This window comes from Ascaphus truei, chromosome 4 (assembly GCF_040206685.1).
Source record: "Ascaphus truei isolate aAscTru1 chromosome 4, aAscTru1.hap1, whole genome shotgun sequence".
Taxonomy (NCBI): domain Eukaryota; kingdom Metazoa; phylum Chordata; class Amphibia; order Anura; family Ascaphidae; genus Ascaphus; species Ascaphus truei.
Window position 1 is genome coordinate 35760347 of NC_134486.1, and position 16634 is coordinate 35776980.

At 46.5% G+C, this 16634-nt stretch overlaps 1 protein-coding gene across 3 annotated transcripts in view; it reads right to left on the minus strand.

Moving 5' to 3' along the window:
• MARK1 (microtubule affinity regulating kinase 1) overlaps nucleotides 1-16634 on the minus strand; it is a 127377-nt gene that overhangs the window by 68962 nt on the left and 41781 nt on the right. For all 3 annotated transcript variants that reach the window (XM_075595571.1, XM_075595573.1, XM_075595575.1), the window contains exons 2-3: nucleotides 9810-10013; nucleotides 5666-5719 (exon numbers count right to left, since the gene is read on the minus strand). In XM_075595571.1, coding sequence (XP_075451686.1) covers nucleotides 5666-5719; nucleotides 9810-10013 — 258 coding nt within the window. The remainder of the gene's footprint in view (nucleotides 1-5665; nucleotides 5720-9809; nucleotides 10014-16634) is intronic.

Genomic DNA, 16634 nt, shown 5'->3' on the forward strand with positions numbered 1-16634 from the left:
TTGCATGAAACTCACTGCAGAGTACTGAATTGCATGAAACTCGTTGCAGAGTACTGAATTGCATGAAACTCGTTGCAGAGTACTGAATTGCGTGAAACTCGTTGCAGAGTACTGAATTGCATGAAACTCACTGCAGAGTACTGAATTGCATGAAACTCACTGCAGAGTACTGAATTGCATGAAACTCACTGCAGAGTACTGAATTGCATGAAACTCACTGCAGAGTACTGAATTGCATGAAACTCATTGCAGAGTACTGAAATGGTTGGGCATGTCAGAATGATACACAGAGGCAGAGTCCCCATTCACTGCTTACCCATGCTGCGAGACACCATATTATTCCAAGTTATAGAAAGAGTAGGGCATACGGACTTAATGCACCATAGTTACACATCCGTTTTGCCAAACGTCCAATGTTTCGGCTAAAAACAGCTTTCAAAGGCTGGGATCTCCTGGTGGGGATGGGGGTCCTTGACTTAATTCTCAACATATACAGGGGTGCTCTAGGAACCATATTATTCAGCCATCCTGATGCTGACCTAGTAACTACCGTACGATCAACCTTCACAACACGCACGCAGCCTTGGAGTCCCTGATGCACCATTGTGGTGCAGACATGGCCTCTCCTACTCACTTCCTCACTAGCACTATGGTCGGTCGCACGATTGTTACTGCCCATGAGTTCGAGTCCCACCTTCATATGTAAAATGTTACATGTGTAATGTTTTTATTTATGACTTAACAGCCTTTTATAGAACAGTTAACGCAAAATATGGGTGCCAAATGCACGAAGAGAACTCTTGCCATGCCATCCTTTACTAGAACATATATGATGCATCACCATTTATAAAGCTTAAATTGAACTTTAGTGGAATGCAATGTTAATCGATGAACATTTAGGGGCATGAAGCCATTGACACTATAAGGTTCAGAAATGTTGAGATATTGGGTAATTCTATGCAATTAATACAAATCCGATTTCTCTGCTTTGCTCGGATGCTCGCTTGTTCCCCTACAACACGGCCCTCAATCATAACACATTGATGAGCTCAGAATGAGGTCATGAGTCATTCCACTTACCCATTCAATCCCTTTCATTGCCAGACCGATCTGCAATGCTGCCTTATTGCGAGAAACAGGTTCAACGTCTCTTTAGAATGTTCCATTCATCCACAGATCCACAGGGAGTTCACCTTACCCTCATTGTGATAACATACACTGTATTGGATACCAATGTTGCAATGATCACAGTGACTTTACAAAGTAGGTTTGTAAGGCTACGAATACACTTCCTAAGGCTGCGTCCCCGCTGGCGCTTACCGCGCTCATGCTTGAGAGGAGTGACGTCACCAACTCTCAAAGCATGAGCGCAGGGTGTCATGCCTAATTTTGCAAGCGGGAGCGGGGGGCATGGATCAGGGCTATTTGTGTGTGTAATGTGTGCGAGTGTGTGACTGTTTGTTTGTGTGTGTGTGTGTGGCTGTGTTCTGTGTGCACTTACCTCAGCTGAGCGCGCGTCAATCTCACATTTTTTGTCTCCCCAAGCGCCGAGCTTCTGAGAGAGTGTACGTGCCGCGTGAGCGGGCTGATTCACACTCGCAGAAGAGAACGCGTCAAGCGCTGAGCACCAAGCGCGCTTAGCGCCAGCGGGGACACAGCCTAACAATTAAGCCGTATTTTACATAATTATTTTTGCAAAACCAGGAACTACAGGGCTAGTTCACAATGAAATATATAACCAAAAATAATTTTCGCAAAAGTATTAAAATTGAATCTTAGTAGTAATAACTTCACATGTTTTTCAAACGGTTGGTCCCATCCTTGACTAAAAACAGTTCTTTTAGTCACATGAAGAGACCCTTTTATTAGTTTAGAATCTCTAACTTGCCTGAATACTGGAACCCCCTCCCCCTTCATTCATTCAACCAGCCAAACTGTGACCTTGTTGGGTAAAAGGGTTAGAGCCACGGGATGTTTGTATGTCTGGAAGTTTTATTATGTCTAATTGTCACCAACCAATCTTAGCAAGCTCAAAACCCAAACCCACTGCAACATATATTATGCTACAATGCTACGGCCAATATGACAAATGATTGAAATGTTTTTTCTCTGTTTGTTCTTCTCATACGTATGAGTCATTTAATTAACCAGGCCGGCGTGATGTCGGTGCCATCTGTACCACCGCACCGAGCCCCGAGGTTACAGGGGCCAAACACTCTTCCCCACACCGATGAAACGGATTGCCGGGCGAGAGCGCGGGGTCTCTGTAACTCTTACCTTCTCCGGAGACATCTCCTTCTGCAGAGTCTCGTTGCATTAACATGGTGTCGCATTGCCATGACAGCGTGACGACGGGTTGGAAAAGGAGATGCCGCGCCGGAACAGGTAAGAGACCCTGCAAAAGTCCCACTGCTCCGAGACCAACAAAATTACGAGCCGGCCCTAGTCAAAACATTTCCAGCCTGCAAACACGTCAAGGTAAACTCTCTACGCAGGTTCTACACTGGCGATTGTATGCGGTCTTGTGTACTTCCACTGCGCAGAGAGAACAGGAAATAAAACAACACTACAGTCAACAGCATTGAACGGTGACATGTACACAGCCCTCCATAGTGTGCGCTTATTATCCTGGCCATATAGTGCTGTATTTTCATACAATTGTGTATAACCTTCATTGACAGCTATCGCTGCTGTATTTGTTTCATGCTGCCATTAGTGACTGAGTTTGGGACACATTTGTGCTTATTTGACATACTGCTGGGCGTTTCTGTGGTAATTTGTCCGGGGCCTTTTGCTCCAGTCTATAATTTGCACTTTGAGCCCCACTAGATGTTCACATCACTCTGCTGACATCACTGGGGGGTTTACCTGGCATTTTTGGTGCTCGTTTTGTTGGGTCTCTGGGTGGGGATAAGGGTATATGTGGTTTGGTTTAGTGCCCATTTGTTTGCTCTTGAGAAAGGATCATGCTGGAGCAGAAACGTTGAATTTTGTTTGCTTTGGAGCGCCTGTCCTTGCCTCTACTTTTGTATATGTGTGTGGGTGTATGTGTGTGTATGTATGTGCGTGGATGGTGTGGTATGTGTATGTCTATGGTGTGTGGTATGTATATGTATGTGTATGTGGTGTGTGATTGTGTATGTGTAGTGTGTGATTGTGTATGTATGGTGTGCGGTTGTGTGTGGTGTGTGTGGTATGCGTGTGTGGTGTGTGTAGTATGCGTGTGGTGTGTAGTATGCGTGTGTGGTGTGTGGTGTGTGTGTAGTATGCGTGTGGTCTGGTGTATGTAGTGCAGGGTTTGTAGTATGTGTGATGTGCGGGGGGGGGTGTACATGAGGTGCAGGGGGGGTGTACGTAAGGTGCGGGGGGAGGGGTTTGTACGCGAGTTGCGGGGTGTGTGTACGTGAGGTGTGGGGTGTGTACACACCAGTGAGGGGAGGGGGGTACGTAAGTGGGGGGTGTAAGTGAGTGTGGGGGGGTACGTGAGTGTGAGGGTGTGTACGTGAGTGCTAGGGAGTGTACGAGTGTGGGGGCGGTGTACGCGAGTGTGGGAGGCGGTGTACGCGAGTGAGGGAGGCAGTGTACGTGAGTGTAAGGGGCGGTGTACGTGGGTGTGGGGGGCGGTGTACATGAGTGTAAGGGGCGGTGTACGTGAGTGTGGGGGGCAGTGTAGTATAGGTACACAACCTTTTTTGATGTAAAGACTTCCAGAAACAAAGAAGGCTCTTTTGAACAGTTCACGACTTGAGTGCCAGAGAAAGCATTTCTATATTTAGAACTACGTTTTGGAATCCGATGTGGTCTCTGTTCTATAGAAACAGACTCCGTGTGTCTGGGAGACCGAGACTAAACTACTACATCTGTTTTTAGACTAAAAATAGAAGGGAAAAAAAGACTGCGCAAGCAAAAAAAAAAAAAATATCTTCAAAGTAGCCGTCTGCATTGCGCTCTCTAATCCATCCCCCAGCACTCATATGGCTTGAATGTGGAGGAACCGGGACATTGGACAATTACGTTTCTTCCTGGGAAGTACAAATATTGCTGACAGGCTAAATCAATAACCGTGCGCTATGAGATCACATTCTTATGAAGTCTGGAATCCCGCTCCTGCTAACTTGCCTTTATCTTCAATAATAATGTTTCACCACATACAACCACCAATGGATGGTCCATTGGGTCAGACATTCCTTCCTCGCCCCCCCCCCCCCACACACAAATCAGAGGACAACGTAAGGGATTGGTACATGGAACCAATTTAAAAGGAGGACAGGTGTAATCTTCCAATGTTACAGTACCGACACACTTTATTCGAGTGTGGTCAGTACCGCAAGCCGGGAAATCTCCCGGCTTGCTAGTGGCCGCCCCTCGGCGTGCCGCGCGTCATAGACGCGCGGTCACGCGTCTTCGGGAGCGTGCGCCCCCTGCACGCGTGTCCAGGGGCTCCCCGAGGGAGCCCTGGTGTCCCGCGATCGCGGGACAGCGGCAGGGGGTTCCGGGGGACCCAGCGGACCCGGCAGCGGTAGGGAGAGCGCCCCGATCGGAGGGCGCTCTTCCGCTGCTTCGGCGCGCGCCCGTCACTCTCGGGCGTGCGCCAGGCTACTGCTGCGGCAGAGAACGGGCAAATGCTCGAATAAACTCTGCCGCAGCAGTATCATTACATGTTGATTAAGAGGGTTTCATTCAGAAACGTTCATTAGATCGTAAAATGAGGCCACACAAAGGGAAGTAAAAATGATTATTAAATGGTTATTAAAAGGTGCGATGGGTCTTAGAGCTGGAAATGAAAATTACATTTTTGGAAAAAAAAAACAATTATGACTTTACAAGAAAACATCATGCAGTAAAAAGTATTTTCCAAGGGGGAATTTGTATGAAAAGGTCATATTCCCCCGGAGCCGACATTTTTGTTGACAGATAATAATAGGAGACAATCCAGAGTCGAGAGAAGACCGAAAGAAGAAGAAGAAGAAGACTGATGATTCATAAACTCCTGTGTACTCCGGGTCACACAGAAAACAATGCTAAAAAAAAACGATCGATTATTTATACCACGATGTTCTCAAATCCCCACCTGAGCTTGCTCATTAAGGCACGCCTGAAGTCATCAGCAACCTGGGACAAACCAGGGGTACTGGCAGCTATGTTTTTATAGTCAAGTATTATTATTTTAATGGGGGTGAGGGTTGAAGGAGGGGGCGGGGTGCTAGGTGGATGGTATCAGCTCCCGTGAGTGATTTTTAATATCAACCTACACAAGTGTAAGGTTTTATTTTGGGAGTGGGGGGGAGCTGCACCTTTAATACATACGTTAGTAGGATCATGGTCACATCTGACCATTTTAATCCTTTTCATGGTAGCCCGCTCCGGCACGAATGGTATTAAATGGTACCTGCTCTGCACAACCCTTAAATAGCAGTGCGTGCCAGTCTCCGGGTTACGCTGACCTGGGCAGGCGATGGTGAATATAATGCCTCTTCTGTCTGGAGCCCCTAACTGCTGGCAGCAAGAAGCAACCCGATGCCGGATAGTGTTAATGTACATGCACAAAAACACCGAACAAGCCGGCTCATCCTATCCGCGCATACAAGCGCTGTACAACACACACACACACACCGGAAAGAGAGAGCTTCAATAAGACAAGGAGAGGTCACTGCTTCCATCTTACCTTTTGTAGGCTGGTAGGGTTCAGCTGGGTTTTATCAATTATTTTCACTGCCACCTGCAAGTTGAAACAAATCATTTCAATAAAATCGCAACAAAAAAAAGGGCAAAAAGTGAATTAAATAAATATAAAAAATAATATAAGACATCAGCATGTGGCATATATGACCTCATTACTAAGTGGTGCTATGTTATAAGGCAGGTTATGGCGCTGGAAGACTGCAAATGGCCCATTCACCAAGGTTGGTTCTATAGTGCGGGCGTGCGCTACGCCGTGCGGGCGCGGCAGTTTTAGTTGGCTGAGGATAGCCAGCCATTCTATAATAGGGCCGCGCGGGCGCACGGCAGGAAGCTTGGAGCGGACCGACGAGGGAGAAGATGAGGAAATTAATGATTTCGCACCGCTACCGGCGCTGTAATGTATGCATGTGTGTGTATGTGTATGTATATGTGTGTGTATGTGTATGTATATGTGTGTGTATGTGTATGTATGTGTGTGTATGTGTATGTATATGTGTGTGTATGTGTATGTATATGTGTGTGTATGTGTGTGTATGTGTGTGTATGTGTGTGTATGTGTATGTGTCTCAAAGTTAAATAAATAAAAATTATTTTTATTACAACTTTTTTTATTTTTAAAATATTATTTAATACATAACTCACAATCTCCACACACACACACATACACACACACACACACACACACACACACACAGTACCTTCCCTCACAGCATACACACGAAAAGCATGCGGCACACGCGCGCGCACGGCCGCACACAGTATAGAACGGCCCTAATGTGTCTTATGAAATAACACTGCTAAGTAAACATAACGACAGATATCTAGGTAATATGCTTAAGATTATACTAAGCGTACCACTTTTTAAAAAGAGACTTTCCCTAAAGCTTCAGCTCGTTACCTTTTGACAATTGTTGTGTTGGACACACATCTAAGCAATACTTTTTTTTTTTTTTTTTCAGAATGAATTTTTGACCCAATTTTTTGTATTGCTACAAACCAAACACACAATAGGTTTATTATAGTAGGTAATAGAAAAGTGACAAAATCCTGGGCATATGCAATGAAGACAACAAAGGTCCTTGAGTTGGTTATTTGCTCTGTGCTTGATTATCACAGCCCCCCTACATGTACATGTAACCCCCACCCCTCCTACGGGGTTACCAGCAGGGTTACCACCTTCTACTGCAGGCCAACCCGGAGACATTTTTAAATGCCGCGCTTACCTTCGACGGCAGCGTCTCCCTGGCATCGTTCCAACAGCCTCCCGGCATCTCCTGCTGCAACCCGCCAATAACGCCGCGCGGCGTCACATGGCTCGCGTTGCCATGACAACGGGACACTAAGTGACATCACGGCGTCAAGTTGCCATGATAATGGGCGCCTTATGGCGCAGAGGGGTCATGGCAACGCAATGCCACGTAGCGTCCCGTTGTCAAAGCATACGTGACGCCCGTTGCCATGACATGGCGCGTTCCCATTGACATGGCAACACGGCGCCATTTGACGCCGAGCGGCCATATTAACAGGAGTTACTTGCAGGGGAAGATGCCAGGAGGACTCAGTGGACGTTGGGAGATGCCGCCGCCCGGAGGTTTATTAGGTAAACCTGGAGTCCACATGGTCAAAACCCGTAGTCTCCGGGTCAAACCCGGAGTGTTGGCAACCCTGGTTACTAGAGGGTTGGAGTGTATCGGGCCCCACCCTGTGTTGCGATGGGATCATGACATCATGGAGAGTATATAGAGAAGGGAAAGGTTGGAAAGGGTTTTGGTTCCCGGGAGGACAAGAGAAGGGGAACCTCCGGCAGAAGAGATAAAGATGTTCCTAAAGTAATAATCCAGAATAGGCCCCTTTTATTTTGTTGTATGGAAGATAGGGACAGTGCCCCGGAGTTAGGATCCCAGATGAAAGCAGAAGGAGTTCTAAAGATCAGAAAGATATGAAAGCAGCATGCCACAGAGAGCCTGACCAAACAGGACTCCTCGGTGTCAGTGGACCGGCTCTAACCGCAGGTCCGCATTCATATTCCTCATCAGTCGGTATGGAAGTGGCAATTCCCAAGCAGACTAACGGTCTTGTTACCAATCGTAAAGGACCCCCTGGTTTTCACATAGGGGCCCAGGTAACCCTGATTAATACAGAAGATGGCACTGAAGTGTAACATTCCCCTGGCCCCTCTAAAAGGGTTAGTGTGTACCGGGGCCCCACCCTGTTTTGCCATTAGGATCATGACATTACAGAGAGTACCTAAGGAGAGGAAGGTTCAAGAAGTTTAGGTTCCTGGAGGCCCAGAGGAGAGGAGCCAGAGGAGTAGATAGTTAATGTCTATAAAGTAATAGCATCGACCAGGCCCCCCTGTTTATTATGTTGTAGATAGGGATCCTACATTAAAAGAGTTCTGTCCCTAACAGAAGGAATGGAGTCCTGAATATTTAAGGAAAAGGAATATGACACGCCACAGAGGGTCTCAGGAAAGAGGGCTCCCGGGTGTCAGCGGATCAGCTCTAACCACAGATTTGCACTAATATTCCTCATCAGTCTGAATGGAAAAGGCAGTTCTCATACAGGCCAAAAAGGTACTGGGTCACGTAGGAAAGACCCACCAAATTCCCATAGGGGTCTAGACAAATGGATTAATACAAATGATAATCCCAAAGCAACAAGGGGGGGGGGGTGGCCCACATCTATGTAGAGCATCTAATTAAATGTACCTCCTTTCGAGTGTTAAGAGTGGGTTCTAATGGATGAACCATATTCATGTATGTCTGATACACATTTTTGCAACGTTGCCCTGTATTGTACATGAGCGGTCCATGTGCTTGGGGACATGAATAAATCACACTTGAACTACAAGAGTTCCTGGCGTCCATTTTTATACACCTTTGCTACCTCGGCCACCTGATTCCAGCACGCAGAGTCAAGAAAATCCATGGCGTGTAGTCAACCGTTGCCCAACGATGTAAACTCCTTAGGAGCCGCCAGTAATAGGGGGGGGGGGGGGGGGCAGGTCCGACATAAGAGTTAAGTGTGGGCACTAATGGAAGCAACAGAAATCCTGTATGTTTGTTAAAAAGATGTAAAGCGTCTATAGTTTGAATGTGAACAGTCGCCGTGCCTGGGAACCAGAATAAAAGTACTGTGGTATTACAAAAGTTTCTGGTGCCCATAAGTGGACATCCTTGCTACCTCATCGCCCAGCCGCCTAAAGTCAGCGCCCTGAGGCAAGGTAACACATGCAGAGTAGCCAAACATTGTGCAATGATGTAATCTCCCTAGGATGCGGGCAGGGAGCGTTACATACACATTTAACTCCTTCACTGCCAGAAAAGCCTGCAAAACATGCTTTACGGTACGCTGCCGGCCCAGTCTGGAATATGGGTGTTGACGTTGCATAAGACAAAATGGCATATTGAGTTGTAAAGAGTGTCAGGTTTGCCAAGGTGAATTTGATGTGCTGTACCACACACATATGGGGATATAGTATATGGTATATGGTATAGCACCCCAAACCTGACATCTTTTACAACTCAATATGCCATTTTGTTTCATTATACAGCTTCAACACTCACCCGTGTGGTGTATATTAGACTAGGTTGGCTGTCCCTTGAGTCCAGGCGCAACGTACAGTTTTCTTGTCTTTCCTCCAAATATTTTCTAGACAAGTTACCCAATTATCTAAGGAGGCTTCTCACCCCTACAGTACACAGCACTTATCTCCTTAGATCCACCTCCAGAATCCTGCTTATGGTTCCAAGACTCTGTAACGAATCCAGTCACTCTTCCTTCTTACCGAACACCCCCCTTCTGGATCAATGTACCTGAGTCTCTCCAAACCGCCTCCTTCGAAGTTCTTACAAAACTTCAGCCGTTTCCTACTTTAAACAGGTCTGCAAATTGGAATGTTGTCCACTTATTATTTTCTACCCAGGACATACTTGAATACGAGAGGGAACTCACTATTTCTTCCTGGTAAAATAAGATTTCTAACTAAAAGTAAAAAAACGTAGCAAGCAGAAGCTTTAGATACCATCCCTTTATATATATAGCAAGTTCTATTTTTGTCTATTGACAATTTTTAATGTTCTCAGAATTATTCTGCCCAACGTCAGCCACCTACAGGAACTTACCTCTCTCCCAGTGAGGACATGTCTGGCCAGTTTCACCTTGGCAAAGTTCCCTTTCCCGATGGTTTTTAGCAGGCGATAGTTTCCGACGTGGGGCTGTTCGTCGGTGGTGGACGCTGTAGAATTCCGGCATCGGGGGAGGCTCTGCCTGCTGCCGGACTTCGTAGGCGGGACTTGGGGCTCGGAGTACCCATCCAGGGAAGTGTGCTGCAGGAAAGGGAACAACAAAGATTACAGACACTTCAGCATGGAATCTGGCAGCACGATCCACCTCTTTCACAGTCACAGAGGCCAGCAACGTCAGCATTGCAAAAAGGGTTATATGGGCACTGCGGGCAATATCTACCAAGTGGTGCTACTGCGCAAGACAGGCCCATTCGAGGTAATGGGCCATGAGGTATCTGGTGGCACTGGAAGGGGTTTTATGGAGTAGCACAGCTCAGTAAATAAGGCCTTGAATATATACGCAGTCAGATTCATTTTATATTTCCTGCGGCATATGTTGATGCCGAGTATCTCCAACACAACCCGTTCTTACAGAGACAAGGAAGCAAAACCTGCAAAGCTTCGGGCGTTAAGAGGTGATCAAGTGAAATGAAGAAACCCAGGAGTCGGTCTTCAGGTTGAGGGGTTTCTATGTGTTTGGAAAGGTTTAGTGGGCAGTAATCTACTCTTCACCCCATAACGGCTTATTTTTACCCTTGGAACATTTGTGTTGCCGCTGTATTTAGCAATACTACCCTTTTAAAACAAAACACACAATTCTGCAGTTGCGTTCTGGAGATACCATTTGCGGGAAACGTGCCTCCCAGAGAAAGTGAAATGGCCCCGGCCTTGCACACACATTAAAGGAGAGCGGTTCCTGAGACTTGTATAGGGTTTTTTGCGCCAGTTTTGAGAACCCTCCTCAAACAAACAATTTGGGCGCCGGACTAAAGACATGGCTGGGAGGGTCACAAATTCAAAACAATGCGGCTTTTCTATTGGCCGCTGGGACGAGTCCTGACCATGTGGCTATTTTTAATCTTCCAGTCTGGCCGGCCCGGTATGCGTATATTATATATATATGGATTGACACTTTAACCCTTCAAGTGCCCCATGACGTAGCTACTACGTCATGAGATCTGGAACTCCAGGGATCACGTCGTGGCAGCGTTCCACGCTGCACAATCTGGCACGCAGCGAAAGGGTATTTCCCTCCCCACCCCCCTTTCGGTAATCAGTGACGCTGCGGTCTCGCGAGCGGTCCCGTTACCGCCATCTGCTGCGGCCCCTCCGGCACTCAAGCGGTTAAAGCAATTGAAAAGTTACCCCAAGTTACAGCCAATACCAGTGATAAAAGATTCAAAAACAATATTATAATCCATGGAAAGGAAGAAACACAACATAAACAGGTCGTGTTATTCCTCTGCTTTTGGGGAGCATGCTACTTTAATAATTAAGCAGCCAAAATGTTAGTTTCTATAATATTACGTATAATTCCAGTGATTGGCACGTTTCATTTCTCTTGCAGGGCGTATTACTACACGCGGGAGTTTGTGACACAAGGAATGCATTCCTCGGGGAACATTTGCTTCGTGACAAATCCGGGAGACCATCAGACTCTGGGTGCAGGTAGAGCAAGGGCGGCCCACTCCAGTCCTCACGGGCCACCAACAGGTCAGGTTTTCAGGATCTCTCTGCTTCAGCACAGGTGGCTCAGTCAGTCTTTGACTGAGCTTGTGCTGAAGCAGGGGGATCCTTAAAACCTGACCCGTTGGTAGCCCTTGAGGACCGGACTTGCCAACCCCTGAGGCAGAGGATCGATTGGCTGGAAAAGAAAAGACGTTTTCTTGCCGTTTTCTTTGCGTATGTCACGCAAAAGAAAACCCCCAAAGAAAGCGACATTTCCTGCTCTAATCATTTTTCAACAAGCACCGGTTTTACCCCCAGGAGGTACCCGATTCAGGAAACGGACCACAAACAAACTGACCCGATATGTTTATTGTTAGCGGACACCATGGCGGGCAGGCGGTCATTTTTACTTGATCGATCCTAAGAGCGTCCGCTCTGGGAAGCTCTCGGTGGTATAAACTAGTGGTGCGCAAATTGGGGGGCGCGAGATTTGCAGGGGGGGGGGGCGCGGCGGTTACAGAGGCCCAGCGCCCTTCCCCACGGCATTTAAATTAAATGCGGGGGGAGGCGTGAGGCCTCTGTAACATCACTTACCTGCTGCAAGCTGGGTCTTCGGCGACGCGTCGCCATAACAACGTGGTGCCATATGACGCCTCGGGGTCATGTGACGTGATGCGTCGCCATGACAACACGCGGCAAATGATGTGGTGAGGTCACGTGACCAGCGACGTCATTTGACATCAGGTTCTTACCGAGGGGGGGGGGGCGCGAAAGCTGGGGCTCCCAGGCATGGGGTCGCACGCAAAAAACTTTGTGCACCCCTGGTATAAAACAGAGAGAGGTGCTCAGTTCATGAAATATACACACACACACACACACACACACTCTGCAGGTAGGTCAGGGAAAGTGCTGCTTTAGCTATTCACCAGCGGGATTTCAGAAGCTGGTGTTTCACCTCCGGACAGCACATCACCAGGTGCATTTAGAGAACGAGCACATATACCACTCGGATGTGACTTTCAGCTAAGAAGGGACAGATCGATATTTGCCACGTATAAAAGCACGGAGTCTGCATTGCCTTGTTTAGAAGCTCTGTTCATGACCATGTTTAGCCCACTTAACTGGATCAGCTACCCTGCCTCCAAAATGATATATCTGTTGCAAATGATATTTTAATACCAGCCTCTGCTCCATTTGCGGGTGCAATATATAAAAAAAAGCCTTCTGCACAGTTACTAGCCTACAGTTTTATTGCATGGCCGAGAATGTGAACGACCAACACAGCGGGGGATCATTACACCACATCAGTCCCCGAGAGAGGCCTTGTTAGGACATTGGTCTTAGAAGGGGGGAATCTTTCAGTTGGCACAATAACAGTAAAAAAAAATTAAATGTAAGAAAACCCATAAAATGATCATGTTTTAACATGTTGTAAATGTTTGCTTTTTGAAGTGCGAAGCCCGGAAGCGAGACACCATTCCAGAACCTTGTGACATTGGTCAAGTCAGGAGACGTGAATAGCATTCAGCGCACTCTGCAATCCTAATGCCTTGGGGCTCAAAAAGAAGAAGGAGTCACTTTGATTTCTGAAGGGTGCCCTAAATGCCTCTGTTCACCAGAAAGCTCCTTAAAGCTGCAGACCAAGCAATATTCTACATGTGTTTTTTAAATAAATCAATTCTGTACTGTGAGAAAATACTTGTAGCATTTTTTTTAACAACTCTGAATGACATTTTTAATGTATTATCATGTAACAAGCATTTTTTGTTTCTATAGCAACCATTTACAAAGTCACATCCCCTTCCTCTTCTGAAACAGGCTCTGGCACACCCCTTTTTGAGCCCTGCCGTCTCTCTAGCAGTGCAGCAATTGTATCTAGTGACTGCCTGGTCACATGGTCTTCCCCACAGAACTTTGCATCTTTGGTCCTCTTCTGCTGCACTGACAGCCATTTAGTGAACCACCGAGAATGGATCGATCGGCAACTTAATATGTTCATCAATACAATCCACACAATAAGAGGGGTTGGACTGCGGCTTTAAGATCACCGCACAGAATTATTGGAACTGATGCTGCATTCTTACCCGAGTTTGGTACGAGCCCCCTACCAGCCCATAACTAAAGCATAGTCGGTGCACCACCTTCCCAAGAGGTGAATACACTATCTCAGGGGAGATCTCCAACGTTTCAATTGACATGCACTGCAAAGATGGAAGGTCCTGTACCGCAGTACATCGGATTTATTCTTCTCATGGCACAATCTACCTTTCCTTCCTAATTTTAGTATCGCAATTTCGGTTTACAATGTACCCTTACTATGTAAATATGAAGCGTGTTTTAGCTTTGCTGTTGTCCTCCCAACAGAACAGCCAGGATTGCGGGCACCACTTTGAGAGACCTTGTGTACCACAGGTTGGGGTCCCCGGTGCTACATTTATTATAATTATTTGTGCACTTAAGCTTTTAGGGCTATCAAACATATCCTGGGCCTAGGAAACAATTACTGAAAATTGCCGAGAGGATATTGCGGTGTCTCCTAATGACTTGCAACTTTGGGTTGCCCACCGGAACGAGCCGGACCGAAGAACCATAAACCTGCTTTTTTTGCTCTGGCACCTGCTAGGTGATCATGACGTCAAGGGGTCCCTGGAAGTAGGGGGGACCGCAGGTTAGCTCAGAGGAAACTCCTGGTTTAGGTAGAAAATACAAAACCCAAAACAGTAAGCAAAGTGGACTTCTGCTCAAAATAAACGTGGCATGGAACAGCGACGCTTCGGAAGAGCAGAAACCTGCAGTGACGTGTAATTACATTTCAGTCATCCTATTTTTCTCCTCAATAAAAATACAATAACCACCACATTTAAAAAAAAATTAAAATGGGGGGGTGGGGGGGAGTAGATCCATTTAAAAGGAAGCAGCCATATTTAAAATGGGATCTCGGCATGGTGATTTTTGATGCAGCCAAACTGAGTATTTGGGCAACAAAGGAGGTTACCATACTATTACTAGGACTTCCAAGCATCCATCTGTAAAGAACCCTTGTAATAAAGCACAAAGTAAACCTAACATAACCTCAACCAGAGAGAGCGAGAGCATGTTATACAATTGTAACCGCTCATTCCTGCATCCATAGTTGTTACACAAACCATGGAGCTTGGTGTTTTCCGAGGACAGAATTCAAATGAGCAGCCGCAAACTAAACAAATTTGCATATAAATTCTGTGGTAATGTGGCATTTTGGGTCAGGCTCCCATAAACAAAACAGTTACGGGTCACCAGTTCCCTCTGGGCTGGAATCCTGTGCAAGAACATGTTGATGCAATCTTCCCATGTTACAATGGGTTCCTATTGGGAAAAGAAGAATTCTCTTCATTCTCAGAGTAACATCAAGGTCACATCTGAAGCTGTGCTGTGCGCGCTCTGGAAAGATCATGAACAACATCAGCTCTCATTCCCAGTGTTTCCCATCCATTGTTTTGAAGAAGGCTTCCTGTTTTCTGTTGTATGCTGCCACTTTCCTGAGGCTGAATACCTCGTGTTTGCAAGAAGAGATGATCTCAAAGGCTACATTACCTCCTGACGTCGCACCATCTCCCGTGTGTTGACATGATGACCTTGCTCTGTGACATGATGGGGGGGGGGTCACCCATTTACAAGTGTGATCACACCCCGGTGACATTATTGCATCCATACCCTTGACATCACAGATCACCCGACCATGAAGTAATGCCCACATGCATCCCTGCCGACTTGGACTTCCTGTGTTAGCCCAAAACACGGCATCATGGGCCATATTTACTAAGCAGCGCTAATCCTTAAATCGCCTTATAGCCCATTCAAGAAAATGGGCCAATGGTCTGTTCTAGCATCTCACCGCTTGGTAAACATTGGCCCATACCAAGCAGTTAAGCTGATATATTACTAGTAATATCATTTGAGGGTAAATATGTTTTCATACTGTATGCCGGAAGTAATGGCTTTCACTGTTTCCTGCATTATACAAACACTTCTGGGGGATTATTTTGACTCCTGTATGCAAGCAGGCCTTTGAAGTCATGTTATTTGCTGAATGCACTACCTTAGTCTTTACACAGATTTTGCTATTGAACCATATTTTCACACATTCTATTTCTACGGATGATTTGTGACACAAGAAAGGGTTAAAAGTTGTTGGCATAATTGCTTACCACATGGCAACAAAAATGCATCAATGCACGTTGGACAGGGATGGGGTTAAAGGCATTTATATGTGTTATTTATATGATTGTAACGATTACTTCTGTGAAGCGCTATGTACATTAATGGCGCTATACAAATAAAGACATACATACATACATACATACATACATACATACATACATACATACATACATAGGCCTGCAAGCCCATTCATAAAGCAGGAATAGCCACAAAAACAGATTTAGAGCAAACTCAATACTAAGCAACTGGCAGCGCAAGGGTTAAGACTCCTCTGGTAAACTTGTGTTAGAACGGTGTTGCCATTGTAGGGGGCATGCACTAATCCCGACCTCCGCATGCTTGTAGGCAAAGGATCCACTGGTAGAATGACGGTGCCATCTGTTCTTGCTACACCTCTGAAACCCCCTATTGATAGTCCTACGCCAGCCTGTATGACGGATCAGCTCGGCTGCTAAATTTACCAGGTTTAGCGGGAGCAGAGCGTAATATATATTTTAATTGTTTATTAAAATCTGTCTAATTGACAGAGGTAGTAAAACTTCTGATAGCCGGTAAAGGTATTATTTCCAAAAATATAGGGTTGTGTGCATGCCTACGGCTGCGCACACGGTGGCGGAGCGGCCGCGCACTGCCATGCGCACTCCTGCAGCCCCAGCGATTGTGCACTTGGCTGCAGGCGATTGGGGGAGGCGATCGGAGGCGATGCGGGGGCGTGGCGAACGTGTCACGAAGCTGGTTCGCCCACATTGGCTGAACCAGCTCACGTGACGCTGACGTCACGCGGCTGCAGCCTGAAGAGAGAAATTTACTTCTCACCAAAATGCAGCAGCGTTAACGCGCTATATCGCCGCCAGTACCGTGCTACCCTCCATAGAGAAATATACAAGTCTCGCACGTAGCGACACCCCCTAAGCCTGAATTGTGCAAAGTGGTGTGTGTGTTAGTGTGTGCACTTTTTTTTCCACTTAGGACCCAGCTATAGTTTTTAGGAGCCAGGTTTTTGTTGAGTGGTGG